Source organism: Nematocida minor (genome assembly GCF_024244105.1).
Source record: "Nematocida minor strain JUm1510 chromosome Unknown 7908, whole genome shotgun sequence".
In the NCBI taxonomy this organism is placed as follows: Eukaryota; Fungi; Microsporidia; genus Nematocida; species Nematocida minor.
Genome location: NW_026250398.1, coordinates 152,218 through 165,201, shown reverse-complemented (window position 1 = coordinate 165,201; position 12,984 = coordinate 152,218). Strand labels below are relative to the sequence as shown.

Here is a 12,984-nt window from a genome sequence, read left to right as displayed (position 1 = left end):
TTTTGCAGCAGCATCCAAATTAGCTTAAATTCACGAATAACTGAGAGTCTTAAGAAGCATTTATTACCTTAAAAACAGCACCACACGTCAGGTACAGCTGTTATTCTTTCGCTGTACGTGGTCTTATTGGAGATATGTTTGAACAACGCGCCCACACCCTCTCCCGTCTTTGCAGACCCAGTGAAGTGGTCAATCTCAAAAGACTCAAAATATTTCTGAGTGATCTCCGAGATCTCTCTGAGCCGATGGACCATCCCTGCATCTGAGAACCCCTTGTTCACAAACGATGTTGACTCATTTGTCTTAAAAAGCAGATCAGTTTTATTCCCAAAGGCAATTAGTGATGCTGTTTTGTTTTTCACTCTTACTTCCGAGCACCACTGCTGCGCAATTTTTATGCTAAGCTTATCGGTAATATCGTACACCACCAAAATAGTGTTGGCATCCCTGTAGTACAAGGGAGCTATTGCCCCGTACCTCTCTTGTCCTGCAGTGTCCCACAGGTCAAGATGAATGGCTACGCCGTCCCTATCTATTTGCTTTGTCTGGAAGGCTGCTCCAATGGTTGCTGGCTGGTTCGGATCAAATCCTCCGTTTACAAACTTTTTAGCCAAACTTGTTTTCCCCGAGCTGCAGCTCCCTAGAATTACCACTTTAGCTCTACACTCCATTCTTTATTTACTATTTCTATTTATTTATCTATTTGTTTTCATAAAAAGATGTTGGCTAAGGGTGCTCTGGAAAATATCACTCGAGCAGAAGCCATGAATATGGAAGTGCTAATAACAGGCGCACCAAACACATTTCACGAGGCGTCATACCACCTGGATGTCGTTGATGCCGAAGAGAGCGAGCCATTTACTCTGGAGTCATTTAGAAAGTCGATTACAGAGTCGCTAAAGGCTGGAAAAGAGTACATCCTGGCAAAGGTGACCACCTCTGACCCTACGAATGCAAACTCTCTGTACAACTACTACTACTCGGCGTTTGAAATAAACAAAATACTTTTTAAGTACGAGGCAGACAGACACCTCCTGCACAGGATGAAAGTAAGAAACCCAATGAACAACATGTTTATTATGGGCCAGGTGTACTACTACAGGATAGGGTACGGGTCATTGGAGAGCGCGCTTCAGGAGTACGACCATCCGTCAGAGGAGAGCACAAAGGGGAAAATGAAGGCATTTAGTGAAGTGCTTCCGGCAACTCGGAATAGCACGTCGTACATAGACAAACTAAACACAAAAAAAGAGCCAGAGCTTCGGACCATTTCTCGAGATCTATTTGAGGCATTTGCACATCCGCAGGAGGTATCGATAAGCACAGATAAGAAACTGAGAATTAGAGCTATTTATTTTGCGAATGATGGAGACTTTCTTGTGAAATCGGGAACAAGAGAGTTTTTCAAGAGAAATGTCGTAAACCCTGACGACTACTTTATTTTCAAGCTGGAGAGAACACAGAACGACTTCCTGGCTCTCCTTGACTCTCCTAACGGCAGCGAGTCGAATGACGAAGCAGAAACCTGGAAAAGAGCTTTGACAGCGCATTTGAGCTTTATCCTGGTTATTATGTGTTTACTCCTGTTTTTGGGAAGTTTCCCTTTGATTTTCTTCATTGTTTTCCCAATGGTTGTGTTTTTCCTTCTTTCTATGCTGTTCTCTTTGTTTTATATATTCTGCTGCCGAAGAAGAACCTTTGGAAGCATAGATGTAAATGATGTAGATGAGGTGTAGTGTACATACAATTCACACATTCTGTTAATAAAATAATTTGCAATTAAGCCGTCTACTGTTTACGAGCCTCCAGAGATCTTCAGCCAACTGCATAGAGAGCGCTGCAGATGAAATAAAACCAAGATAAAATTTACTGAAATTACTAAATACATCTTTGGGAGCAAAAATTAATAATTATACTCGATATACACGTATCTACTCTGCTCTATTGGCAATTTTATAGGAATATTTTGGCTCAATTTTGTTCTTTTGTTTTTATTTTTGATAGCTTGATAATAATCTTAGTTGTAAGGCTGTAAATGAATGTGCAGCTATTTAATTATTATAATTATTTGTTTATGGGAAATAGATGAAAAGTATTTTGGATTTCTACGGTAGAGTAGCCTCTGACGAACACCCAGTAGTGGCATACACCTTCTTTGTTTCTGCAATTCTACTCTTTATCTACACGAGTGTTTTCCTTACATACACATATTTATTCAGAGAACTAGACAGAATTTCAGCGAAAGCGCAGCTGCCAACCCTTGGGTGCAAGACTCTGCTGCTTGTCTTTGCTCTTCTATACTCGCCAGTGTTCACTGTGCACAGAGACATAAAAATAAGAGAAGCAGTGTGGCACAACACAGCACTGCTAAGCCTTACGGTCTTTTCTGGTATCTGTATACTCTTTAAGCCCAAAAAGGAAAGAGTCTGTTTAAGCAGCACAAGACACACTATTTTCTTCCAGAGCCTTGGCACTCTTTCTTCTCCTCTTCTAGGAGTGTACTACATACTCAGCTCGTACGGCAGCACGTTTCTCTTTACAATTTACGCCTTCTACAGTGTTATATTCATCCAAAAGGGAAAAAACAACGATATCCAAGTATTTCCTGCAGAAGATGACCGACAGACAGTTTTAAAGACTGTTTTTGACAATGTGCTGGTTGGATCAGAAGAGAGAAACAGAAGGCCTTGGCTGAGCATACTTACCTCCTCGCTGGCAATGGGCAATTTAGTGTACTACACTTTTCTTGAGAAAAGGTATCCTTCGCAAATACTGTGCATAGTTCTCTTTTGCCTCGGGGCTTCTGTTTCGCTAAAAAGTAAAAAGCATAAGTGGTTTAAAAATGCGTACACTTTTTTATGCACGTGTATTCTTCTTAAAAGTATTTCAGAGAAATTTTATATGCTGCTTCTCTCTACCTCTCCTGGGATGATCAACACTCCCGCAGGGTACATAATGCTCAACACCCTCCGACTGGCATTTCCTGTTCTCGTGGTAGTATCCACAGGAGTGGGAATGGGCAGGTACAAGTTGTGTTTCTCTTTGGCTATTTCGATCACTATACACATTTTCCTGTTTCAGAAAGCCCTGATAATGCTTTTAAGAGAAGAAGTGTACCAGCTAGTTCTGCTGGATAGAACCACGATGTACTCACTGGTGTTTACAATTATTTCAACAATGCTGCTATTTATTAACAATGAAATCAGATCAGGCCTTTTTGAGACTGAGGTAGGCGTTCTTCTCATCGTGCTTTTCCTCCTGTACATCATGTGTCTCCTGGGGCACTCAACTCCATCTAAGTTCAACATAAATGAATAGAATGCTCAAAAAAACAAAATAGAGCAGAACACCAGCACTGTATAGGGCAAACCATGTAGAGCAGACAGAAATAATTACAAGAATCACAATAATTACTATATTTGGTAAAGTATTGCTAGTATAGAACATCAAATCTCATAGAATGTAAATAACAAAAAATCAGACAGTTAGTGGCTAGTTTATTTTTATCCCATGTATAATAAAACACAATAGAGATAAGATACACTCTCTATCTAGTTTATATGTTTATCTTTTGCTCTCTCCAGCCTTTCTTCATCTGTCTTATAGACTGCTGAGATTTAGCGACATTGATGCCTTTCTTATCATTATATCTGCAAGTGCTTTGTAGCTCTGGAAGTCATTTCGTACAATCTTTGAAATTATGTGCTGCGGGATTGTATCGTACTCTATTGCTGCTGATGGATAGAAACACTCCAAAGTAGACACACAAACATCCAGCACTGTCTCTTTTACTTCTTCCGTCTTTCTTCTCTTTGCAGGCTCAACAGGGCTGTGTCTCACTGTAGAAAGGCCCAACTCTTCTTTTATTTCCTGCAGTCTCTGGGTTACTTCCCGCGGTCCCTTGAGCACAGCTAGCTCATCAACTATTTCTTCAATCTTTTCTAGGTAATCGTTATAGTCTTCTTCGTCTGAGTAGTCTTCTAGAGACTTTCCTATCTGTGTCATGACTATCTTTCTGATTCTGCACTCTCTTTCTATGCCCACGTCTTCGAATGTTTGGCTCGTGTAGTTTGATCTTCTCAAAGAAATTCCACACTCTGGGCACTTATTTGGGCCGTTTGAAAATAGCCTGGAAACACACATTTCGCACAGACTGTGGTAGCAGGGGCTGACAAAGACCTTCATTCCCGGGTTTATGTAGGAGTTACTTTTGCACTGCGGACAAAAGAGCTCCAGTGGTTTCATAAAAAAATGTACTGCAGTGTGCAATTTAAGATGAAATCACTAGAATTTCAAAGGGCAGCACAAACACTTTATCCTGCACTAGAACACACACAGAGCATCTTCTGCGGAGTAGTAGACATTTTTCTATCTCTTTCGAACTATTGCAATTTGGGTCATGCGGATGTTTTTTGGTATTTTTTTTTATAGCCCTCGTATGTCAGTAGAAAGAGGAATAAGAAAGTGCGCATTCATGAATAGACCAATTGCACCACACGACAAGTCCAGTGTTGTCTACACTGTGGGCGTGCTGAACGAGAGCGGAAGATACACAGGAAGAGATGTAATCCTGTCAGTGTCCGGACAAGTAAGAAAGAGCGGAGAAGCAGATAAATTATTATACGCAAAAGCCGATGATTTAATAAACTAAAAATAAATCCATAAAATATAGTCAGTGCGTCTTTTTCTCCCTTTTCTGCGGATTTATCTTCATAGTCTCTCGTAATTCAGAGACAAGGAGTATAATAATGTTCGAAGAGAATTATTTGTTTTTGAATGAGAATATGTGCAGGAAACTGGAAGATGAATGGAACTGCAGAGACAGTCAAAAGAATCTCTGAGGAGATGAACAGGGAAGAGTTCGCACACACGGAAGTGATAATAGGTGTACCATACACTCTTTTGATGGAGGCAAGGAGCAAGTTCAATCTTTCGTACAAAATAGCAGCACAGACGATCTGCGCATACGCACAGAAAGGAGCATACACGGGGGGAGTAAGTGCCAGCCAGGTGAAAGACGCTAAGGCTGAGGTTGTTATAGTAGGGCACTCAGAGCGCATAAAATATTTTCAGGAAACGAATGAAGAAGTAGAAGCCCAGCTGGGATACGCCCTGGAAAGCGGGCTGGAAGTGATTCTGTGCATGGGAGAGACAGAAGAAGAGAGAAAAGAAGGACGAACAATGGAAATAATCAGTAAAAGACTGTCCATACTGAAGAAAGTAGTGGATAAAACAGATAAAACACTGCAAGTAGTAGTGGCGTATGAGCCAATATGGGCAATAGGAACAGGAAAGGTGCCCAGCAACCAGGAAATAGAAGAAGTGGTGAGTGCAATCCAAAAAGAGATGGGCGAAGAAATAAAAGGAGTTCTCTACGGAGGATCAGTAACGAAAGAGAATGCAAAGGATCTCTTAAAAATAAACAGTCTATCAGGGTTTCTTGTAGGCAACGCATCGCTTACCACTGATTTCGTAGAAATATGCAAAAGATGCGATGGCAGATAGTCTACAGTGTCCCATACGTAAGAAAAACTTGCGCAGAAAAGATTAATAGTAAAGCTAATAATAAATTTTAAATATTGGAAAATATGTACACATTTACCACACACCAAAGAATAAAAAACCAAAAAGTCAAAGAATAATTGGCACACTCAGCCACTCTAACATAATACTAGTCAATTTTAAGAGATCTCTGCTGAGCTTTTACGAACACAAGAGGCAATCCAGGAATATCCGTCCAACTTGAACTCATCCAAAGGCTTTCATGATATTAGTCTGTGAAAAGACTTAGCAAAGAATAACAGAATACAATGGTGGGATGTGATGATCTATGTGATAGTATCCTGCAAAAGATAAAGAGCATAGCGCAAAAATAAATGAGATCAGGACAAGCAGCTTTATTTCATGTCCACAATTCCTTTGTATATCTTTTTAGCATTGAAAAATGGATTATATTTATACCGCTCCATATGCTTTCTTATCTTTATATTTGTCAGGTAAACTAAGCCTGCAAAGTATATAACGAGAATGGGCGTAAAAACAGGGACATTGAACACAGGGAAAAAGGTCGCAGCCACCCCGGCCATGCATGCTTTGAGCGACTGCAGCCAGTACTCAAACTCTGGGAGCCTCCTGATAAACGGCTTTGACTCATCGCCGCTTTTTTTGATGGGGCTCGGCATGGGAGCGTCTTCTTCTTCTATGTCAAAAGGATCCGGTATTTCGCTATCTATCGGCGTGCAGAATCCTATGAAACAGTGGAGAAAGTACAAAAACAGACAGTACGCCACCAGCCTGTATCCCCCCGTGTACAAAACACGCCAAACAAACACCACGAGGAACGCGAGAAAGACTGCCCACCGGTGCTTCACAAGACCCACAGACCGGTCGGCATACGACTGTATCATGTGCTGCATCTTCATATGCAAAAAAATAATTGAGTGTTTCATATACAAACAATGCCCCCACAAGGCTTCTATTTGGAGAGGAAAGACGAGCGCATGTGGTTTAATGGTATAATTCTCGCTTGCCATGCGAGAGACCCGGGTTCGATTCCCGGCATGCGCATTTTATTTTTCTTTTTTCGTAAAAATTTTTAGAACATCTATGCAGAAAAGAAGCTTGTGGGAAATCTCTAAGCTGTCGACAGCGGTCTTTACAGTCATGTACCTCACCCTCTACTTCACGAAGAAAAACGGAGACCTGAACTCCACAGAGCGCATTTTTGTTGGGGGCCTTACCGAGTTTATCAAGGCAGTTGTATGTTTTCTACTCGGGTACTGGTTCGAGGGGTACAAAACAACGGAGTACATGCCAGAGTATATTATCTCTGGGATTCTTTCTTCGTTCCAGTCTTTTTCGTGGATCTACTCTGGACAGAAGTTCACGAGCATCATCCTCCAGATTCTTTCGCAGAGCAAGATATTCTTTGTGTACATCATGGCAACGGCTTTTCTCAAGAAAAAGTACACGAAGCTGCAGAGCTTTTCGCAGTGCACTTTGCTCCTGGGGATATTTGTTCCTTTTATAGCCAATATGATCTACAAGGGCGACAAACTAACTCTGGATGTAATATCGTACTTTGACTATGCAGTGGCTGCGTCTCTGCCGTTTGTTTCAGCATGTTCTGGTATATACTTTGAGAAATACGTCATGCACAAAGTTGGCAGTAAGTGGAAGAACGCTGTGAACTATTCCATCACGAGTGCTGCTGTTTCCTTTTTGGGCTGTGTGATTGCTTTTATGATAACGAATGAGACGGTACGGTTTAGCCATATGAACAGTATTCTTTTTATCTCTTTCATCAAGTCTCTTGACAGCCTTCTCTTTGGCTACATTATTCTGCACTACACAACTCTGATGCGTGTCTTTATCACTCTGGCTATGGGCACGCTTATATCGATTGTGTCTACTATCCAATTTAACGAAGAGATGTCTATTTCCAAGCTAGTATCCATTACCGTGACCGTATCAAGCATTGCGTTGTTCCATCTTCCATACTATCTGCAGAGACAGCAGGCTTAGTGCCTTCTGTGCAATGTGCACTCTTTTAATTTTATTTATGCGAGGAGACACTTGCAATGTAGAGGAATACATTTAAAAATGGAATATATTTTAGCCAACAGTGCTGCATAATAAGCTGGCAAAAGAAAGTTAGTATACGGTTTAGGCAATGGTGCGTACTTCGGTATATTAAAAATAAAAATAATCTAGAGACACTGTTTACAAGGAAAAGCCAACTAATTATTGTGTAGGCTAATTATTTTTCACAATTTTATATCTAACTCTGCTTATTCATCTGTGCTAGATATGAACACAATAGACAAATAGTGTCTTAGCTGAAGGATTTAAATAACAACCACTTATTCCAAGTAGAATGGAGGATTTTGGTCTTTTTTGTGTGACAGATTCATAGACGAGGTTTATGGATGGGCGGAGGAGAAAAGAGATGACCACACCTTCCTCTTCTTCGCTCTCTAAGGTTTTTAGTGCGGCTGACTGTCTGCTAATAAAAAGATGTGCACATAATGTGTGCCTTGAAAAAGAAAACAGATAGTAATTATTTATTGGATAATAAAAGACCATTCTGCTTATATTGAACTATGAACAACAGGCCGGGTGATTGTGTTTGCATTTAGGTTCATATTGTTGAGCTCATTGAGCAGATTGAACAGCTGGGATGCGTCTATATTGTGGCCGTATAAGTCTTTTTTTCGGCTGACTATTTTTTTGCTGAGAGACTTCACAATGTACTTTATGACTGCTATAAGCTGCGGGTAGAGCATGTTCTTTATGCTACGCCCAACCGCATAGGAGTTGTTGTTGTCTGGATGCTCAAAGATCAGCTCGTCGAAAATGGCTCTGTTCAGCATTACATACCCAACTACTTTCTTCTCAATAATTAGATACAGACAAAGATTGTCCTCTTTGGTTTTTTCTATGGAGTTGTGTCCATACGACTTCCCAATAAGTCTGTCAAAAGTATTGTTGTACACCCAAAGGGGCAGCGCGTGTGTAAACTTGTGCTCTTTTTTGCTGATTTTTAGGTTGGCGCTGAACAATGGCGTGTCTTTGTACTGGGCAAATAGACAAAGAGAGTTTTGCGTGATTGGATGTGCTACTTTTACCTCAGTATGGGCAGACCATGTTAGCGCACCGTATACCTCTCTTTCTCTCACGCCTCTTATGCTCTTCATCTCTTCAGGTTTCCACTTCTTATCTATGCAGTAATAGTTTATCGAGAATAGAAGCCCCACATTTTCTTTCACAGAGGTAATTATTTGCTTAAGCGAGTTCACCCCAAAGATTATTCTGTTGATTGTGTTCATGATGAACGATGTGACTTCGCCTGACTCTTGGTTCTGTTCAGAATTCGCGTGGAGCGAGCTGTTCCATTCATTGAGAGAGTATTTTATAAACTCCAGAGGGGGAGACATTTCAAGCATGGGCTGAGACTCATAGGACACGCTGAAAAGATGCGGAAATATAAACGATAGATTGGTTTTGATGCAGTTGTTCAAGTCGTTTTTTGTCTCTGATTCGCTGTTTTCGGAGAATGGGATTGTTTCGTTGTGCGTAAACACCATCTCATTGACCAGAACAATAATGGGGTCTGTGTTCAGCGCATTGCTGCAGGTCAGCTGGCATATGGAAAAGTTCTGCAGCTGAAAGTCTACGCCTATCTCTCTTTTTGTGCTGTCAAGCGATCCAATAAGATGAGAAAAGATTTTTCCTATTTTGAATTCATCGAGTATTCCATTGCTAGCTGTGAAGGGAACATTCACGTTCACACAGTTCAGCCCTGGTAGCATGCTGCTGTAGTCATCTACATTTGTAAGCTTTCTGTACCCTGAGTCCATCTCTATTGTGCTACTAACTCTGTCTGTTTTTAGGTCTCTGTCTTCGAATTTGATCATATTAGTGAATTTTGTTTTGGAGTTTAACAGCGTGCTGTACATGGACTGCAGAAGCAGCGAGTCATTGTGCTTTTTCTTTTTCGCTGATATGCTGAAGTACTGCAACGGATCATCGTCTTCTCTCTTTTCGTTATTGTTCACGAGAATGTCTCCGTTCTGCACTATGATGCTTGTTATGCATCCTAGCTTTATGCTCATTGACTTAATGAAGGTATCATACATGCTCTGTTTTTTCTGAGTTTTAACGGCTTTTTTATCGTTTTTCAAGTGCGTTGACCATTTTCTAATTCCATGCAGATACGTCTCTCTTGGGTCAAGATCGGTCATTTTGAAGAGCTGGAATGACACGCCTTCGCTGTTTATGTACCCCAGCCTGCACTCCATTGGGCTTCCTGAGGGCTTTTGGGAGCCTGTGAGCACGTTGAACATGTCGTTGCTCACCTGCATGATCATTTTGACCTGTGAAGTGCCTGTCTCATTTGTCTTGTAGATTATGTCGTAGTTCAGATCAAAATGCACCATCATTTTGTCTTCATGGAACACTCTAAGATACACACCAGGCAAGCTTAGCACGCGTTCAACATATGTGCCAGAGGGCTCGCCTGTTATCAGAGGGCTTCCTCCGTACAAAAATGTGCTCTGCAGGGTCGTGTAGTTGTTCTCTTCCATGCTCATATTTACGGACAAATTGATCTTTTTCTTAAGCATGTCTGCCTTCCCAATCTGCACCTGGCTCATCGATTTCTTCATTGTTTTGTTCTCTTTTTCGTCCTGCGTGCTGATCAAGCTGAAGTACATTTTTGTGAATATTTTGGCGCTTCGGCTGAGGGGAAAAAAGCTGTTATTTACCCCGATGAAATCCATTTTAGACATGTTCAGGAGCATAAACTCGCTGAACTGCACTTTAAAATCGCTGCCCAGCCTCGAGTCTTCTTTTGAGTGCGCTGTCAAAGAAAAGGGCATAGTGGAGACCTTTGACAGCTTGATTACTGCAGGCTCACTCTTCACTATACCTCCTATTATGTTGGTCTTTTGGCTCTTGGCTACGATGCAGATGCCAGGAATGTGTATATTGATATTCAGCAGGCGGTTGATCAAATTCATTTTCTTTTTGCTCACAGGCGCTGTTTCTTTTATGTGCAGAGATCCTCCTATTGTTTTTGTGATTTGGCACAGCCTTTTGCTTGACCAAATCTTTGTAGAGGTGTTGTTTATTATGCTGAATATCATGCTGTCTAAGTGGTTAGAGTTATCGCTCGATGGAGATGTGCTGTCAGGCGGGGAGAGATTTGTTTTTATGGAAATGGGATTCATCGTATAGACGGAATCTGCAAAGTCTTTGTTGTAGATGTATATAAATGGGTTGTGATACTTTGTCATTGTCTTAGCTGTGAAGTGCTGGCCAATAAACATGTACATCTCCAGGAGCTTATCGCTTCTTATGCTCCACTCGGAGGTAGATGGGCCTGCGAGTATGTCGATGTACCCATCAATCAACCCTATTGTGACAGGCACACTCCTGTAGCTGTAGACAATGTTCAGATGGGACCACTTCACCCGCACAAAGTTTTCTATTTCGTCTTTTTTTTCCATGTCTATCTTTGCCCTTATAAATGGAACAGCTTTGGACGCGTATTCTTCTTTTCTGTGTGTTTTAGAAGGCTCAAGTGTGTACGAAATCCTATCATCGCTATTTTCACTATTTTCATCTCTTTTGTGCAGGTTGTACAGTGCGTTTGTTTCCTCTGCCAGCTCCACGTCTATTTTGTAGTTTGCGCAGTGCGGCTTCGTCTCCTGGCTCAATGATTGAGGATCTATCCACGTGAATCCCACACACATCCCCTTGCTCTCCCGCCATCTAAGCCCAAGGCTGCAGAGAAGAATGTTGAGAATGGAGTCACTTTTTTTGTCAATGGATATTTCCACCTTTCTAATAATGGGGCCTTCTTTTTTCAGCTTGGTAAGCACTTTCTCGGTGCTGTTGAAGCTGAAGGGAAAGAATACGCTTGAGCAGATCGTTAAATAGTCCTCAGAGTTCCTGTAGTTTTCGTCCACAGCATCAGCCTTGCTGTTGATTTCATGCTCTGCCCTTCCGTAGTGTCTTGCAGTTCCGCACAGAGTAGTTTCATCGTTCAAAACGAGCTTAATGTTCGCATCGAGCAGATTCCCCGAGTTGATGCATTTTGCGATCCCTGTGTACGGGAATATCTCTTCATTAAACACCATTCTGCATACAAATCCGTTGTGGTTAACATCGTTTATCTGCATCTCAAAAAGCGGCGTGTCTTTTATCTGCATACTCTTTTTTTCTTCTGAGCGCACAATTCTGTTTATGTAAATACTGGCAATTTGCTTGATGACTTCGTAGTGGAATGAAAAGGGCATATGCATCTGCGTGTCCATCTTCTCAATGTCAAAAGTCAGCTCCAGCACCTTTTTCTCAAAGTAGTCTTCCAAACACCGGCGCAGATGGATGATATTTTCAATGGTGTGTGTTATTTTGAAAGAGAGAGAGTTTTTTGGCTTTCCGTTCACAAGCTCCTGCGCGCTGAGATCTAGGTGGCCTATTGCGCTTCCATTCAGGAAGATATTTACGCCTATTGCCGGCAGATTGGCTGAGACACACGCTGGCATATTTATGTACTCGAAGGCGCCGAAGAGCACCACTTTCTGGAAAGTCTCTTCCATCTTATACCAGAGCACATTGATAGGAAGGCTGGCTCTTTCCTTTGTTGGAAGGCTCTCTCCTGGCTCTTTCACTCTGTCAACTAGCTTTTCGTATTTGGGCTGGCTGTTACCGATAAAAAGACCGAGAGTGTATGGAAAAACCACGGGAATGCTAATGCCCGGCAGCCTCTTGTTTATCTTGAAAAAGATCGTTCCCTGGAAAGTAAATAAAATATGATTTTCAATCTTTAGCAGGAATTCTTCAGGTATTTCTCTTCTTTTGTTGTGCACTGCATAGCTCATGTTGCACGCAATGCTTGTTTCCTTGTTCTTCTGTATGTCGATCTTGTTGCTGTAGAGGTATCCAAGAGGCTGCTCGTTTCTGGACGTAGACAGCCCTATCTTTACATCCTTTGCCTGGATGCTAAATAGAGGAGAGCCGCCCAGATACCCCATGTTTATGTTTATTGCGTCCTCCTGTGTGAGATCCAGCTGGTTTATGACTATATTGTTCAGATTCTTTTTTATCCCGGACAAAAACAATATCGACCCCAGAAAAGGCACTAAAAATATGAGCAAAAACATGCTGATGCAAACCAGAAACAGAAAGCCTATTATTTTTCTCTCCAGGCCGTTTCTTCTCTGAATTGCTCCTTTCCCTATTTTCATCTTTGAAAATTAAAAATATTCTGTATTTATATTTTATAATTCTTCTTTCTGATTGTTTAATTTGTTTTATTGCAATGGCAGGAAGAGGAGCTGTAGCAAAAGTGCTATGAATGCTGCACACAAATAATTTTAACAAATTTCATCCCATTTTATTTTACAGTGCAGCACCTACCGGGCTCGTACTTCTCACTCTTTTACTGCAGAGCATAGCACTCTATAGCAATAGAGCATC

General features: G+C 41.3%; 9 protein-coding genes across 9 annotated transcripts; 5 read left to right on the top strand and 4 right to left on the bottom strand.

Moving 5' to 3' along the window:
• Window positions 1-68: 68 nt before the first annotated feature.
• Window positions 69-671, bottom strand: NEMIN01_0787 (uncharacterized protein; the record flags this gene model as incomplete). Its single annotated transcript, XM_051476729.1, has 1 exon — window positions 69-671. One exon carries the CDS (start codon window positions 669-671, stop codon window positions 69-71), a length of 603 nt encoding a protein of 200 aa, XP_051332689.1.
• Window positions 672-719: 48 nt separating this feature from the next.
• On the top strand, window positions 720-1,736 carry NEMIN01_0786 (uncharacterized protein; the record flags this gene model as incomplete). Its single annotated transcript, XM_051476728.1, has 1 exon — window positions 720-1,736. One exon carries the CDS (start codon window positions 720-722, stop codon window positions 1,734-1,736), a length of 1,017 nt encoding a protein of 338 aa, XP_051332688.1.
• A 349-nt stretch (window positions 1,737-2,085) lies between these two features.
• NEMIN01_0785 (uncharacterized protein) lies at window positions 2,086-3,318 on the top strand (the record flags this gene model as incomplete). The annotated part of the gene is made up of 1 exon (XM_051476727.1): window positions 2,086-3,318. One exon carries the CDS (start codon window positions 2,086-2,088, stop codon window positions 3,316-3,318), a length of 1,233 nt encoding a protein of 410 aa, XP_051332687.1.
• Window positions 3,319-3,600: 282 nt separating this feature from the next.
• On the bottom strand, window positions 3,601-4,245 carry NEMIN01_0784 (CDK-activating kinase assembly factor MAT1; the record flags this gene model as incomplete). Its single annotated transcript, XM_051476726.1, has 1 exon — window positions 3,601-4,245. One exon carries the CDS (start codon window positions 4,243-4,245, stop codon window positions 3,601-3,603), a length of 645 nt encoding a protein of 214 aa, XP_051332686.1.
• Window positions 4,246-4,438: 193 nt separating this feature from the next.
• On the top strand, window positions 4,439-4,651 carry NEMIN01_0683 (small subunit ribosomal protein S21e; the record flags this gene model as incomplete). Its single annotated transcript, XM_051476625.1, has 1 exon — window positions 4,439-4,651. One exon carries the CDS (start codon window positions 4,439-4,441, stop codon window positions 4,649-4,651), a length of 213 nt encoding a protein of 70 aa, XP_051332585.1.
• A 125-nt stretch (window positions 4,652-4,776) lies between these two features.
• Window positions 4,777-5,505, top strand: NEMIN01_0783 (triosephosphate isomerase (TIM); the record flags this gene model as incomplete). The annotated part of the gene is made up of 1 exon (XM_051476725.1): window positions 4,777-5,505. One exon carries the CDS (start codon window positions 4,777-4,779, stop codon window positions 5,503-5,505), a length of 729 nt encoding a protein of 242 aa, XP_051332685.1.
• A 392-nt stretch (window positions 5,506-5,897) lies between these two features.
• Window positions 5,898-6,422, bottom strand: NEMIN01_0782 (uncharacterized protein; the record flags this gene model as incomplete). The annotated part of the gene is made up of 1 exon (XM_051476724.1): window positions 5,898-6,422. The coding sequence occupies one exon, from the start codon at window positions 6,420-6,422 to the stop codon at window positions 5,898-5,900; it is 525 nt and encodes a 174-aa protein (XP_051332684.1).
• Window positions 6,423-6,606: 184 nt separating this feature from the next.
• NEMIN01_0781 (solute carrier family 35 (UDP-sugar transporter), member A1/2/3) lies at window positions 6,607-7,524 on the top strand (the record flags this gene model as incomplete). Its single annotated transcript, XM_051476723.1, has 1 exon — window positions 6,607-7,524. The coding sequence occupies one exon, from the start codon at window positions 6,607-6,609 to the stop codon at window positions 7,522-7,524; it is 918 nt and encodes a 305-aa protein (XP_051332683.1).
• Window positions 7,525-8,090: 566 nt separating this feature from the next.
• On the bottom strand, window positions 8,091-12,752 carry NEMIN01_0780 (uncharacterized protein; the record flags this gene model as incomplete). The annotated part of the gene is made up of 1 exon (XM_051476722.1): window positions 8,091-12,752. The coding sequence occupies one exon, from the start codon at window positions 12,750-12,752 to the stop codon at window positions 8,091-8,093; it is 4,662 nt and encodes a 1,553-aa protein (XP_051332682.1).
• Window positions 12,753-12,984: the final 232 nt, after the last annotated feature.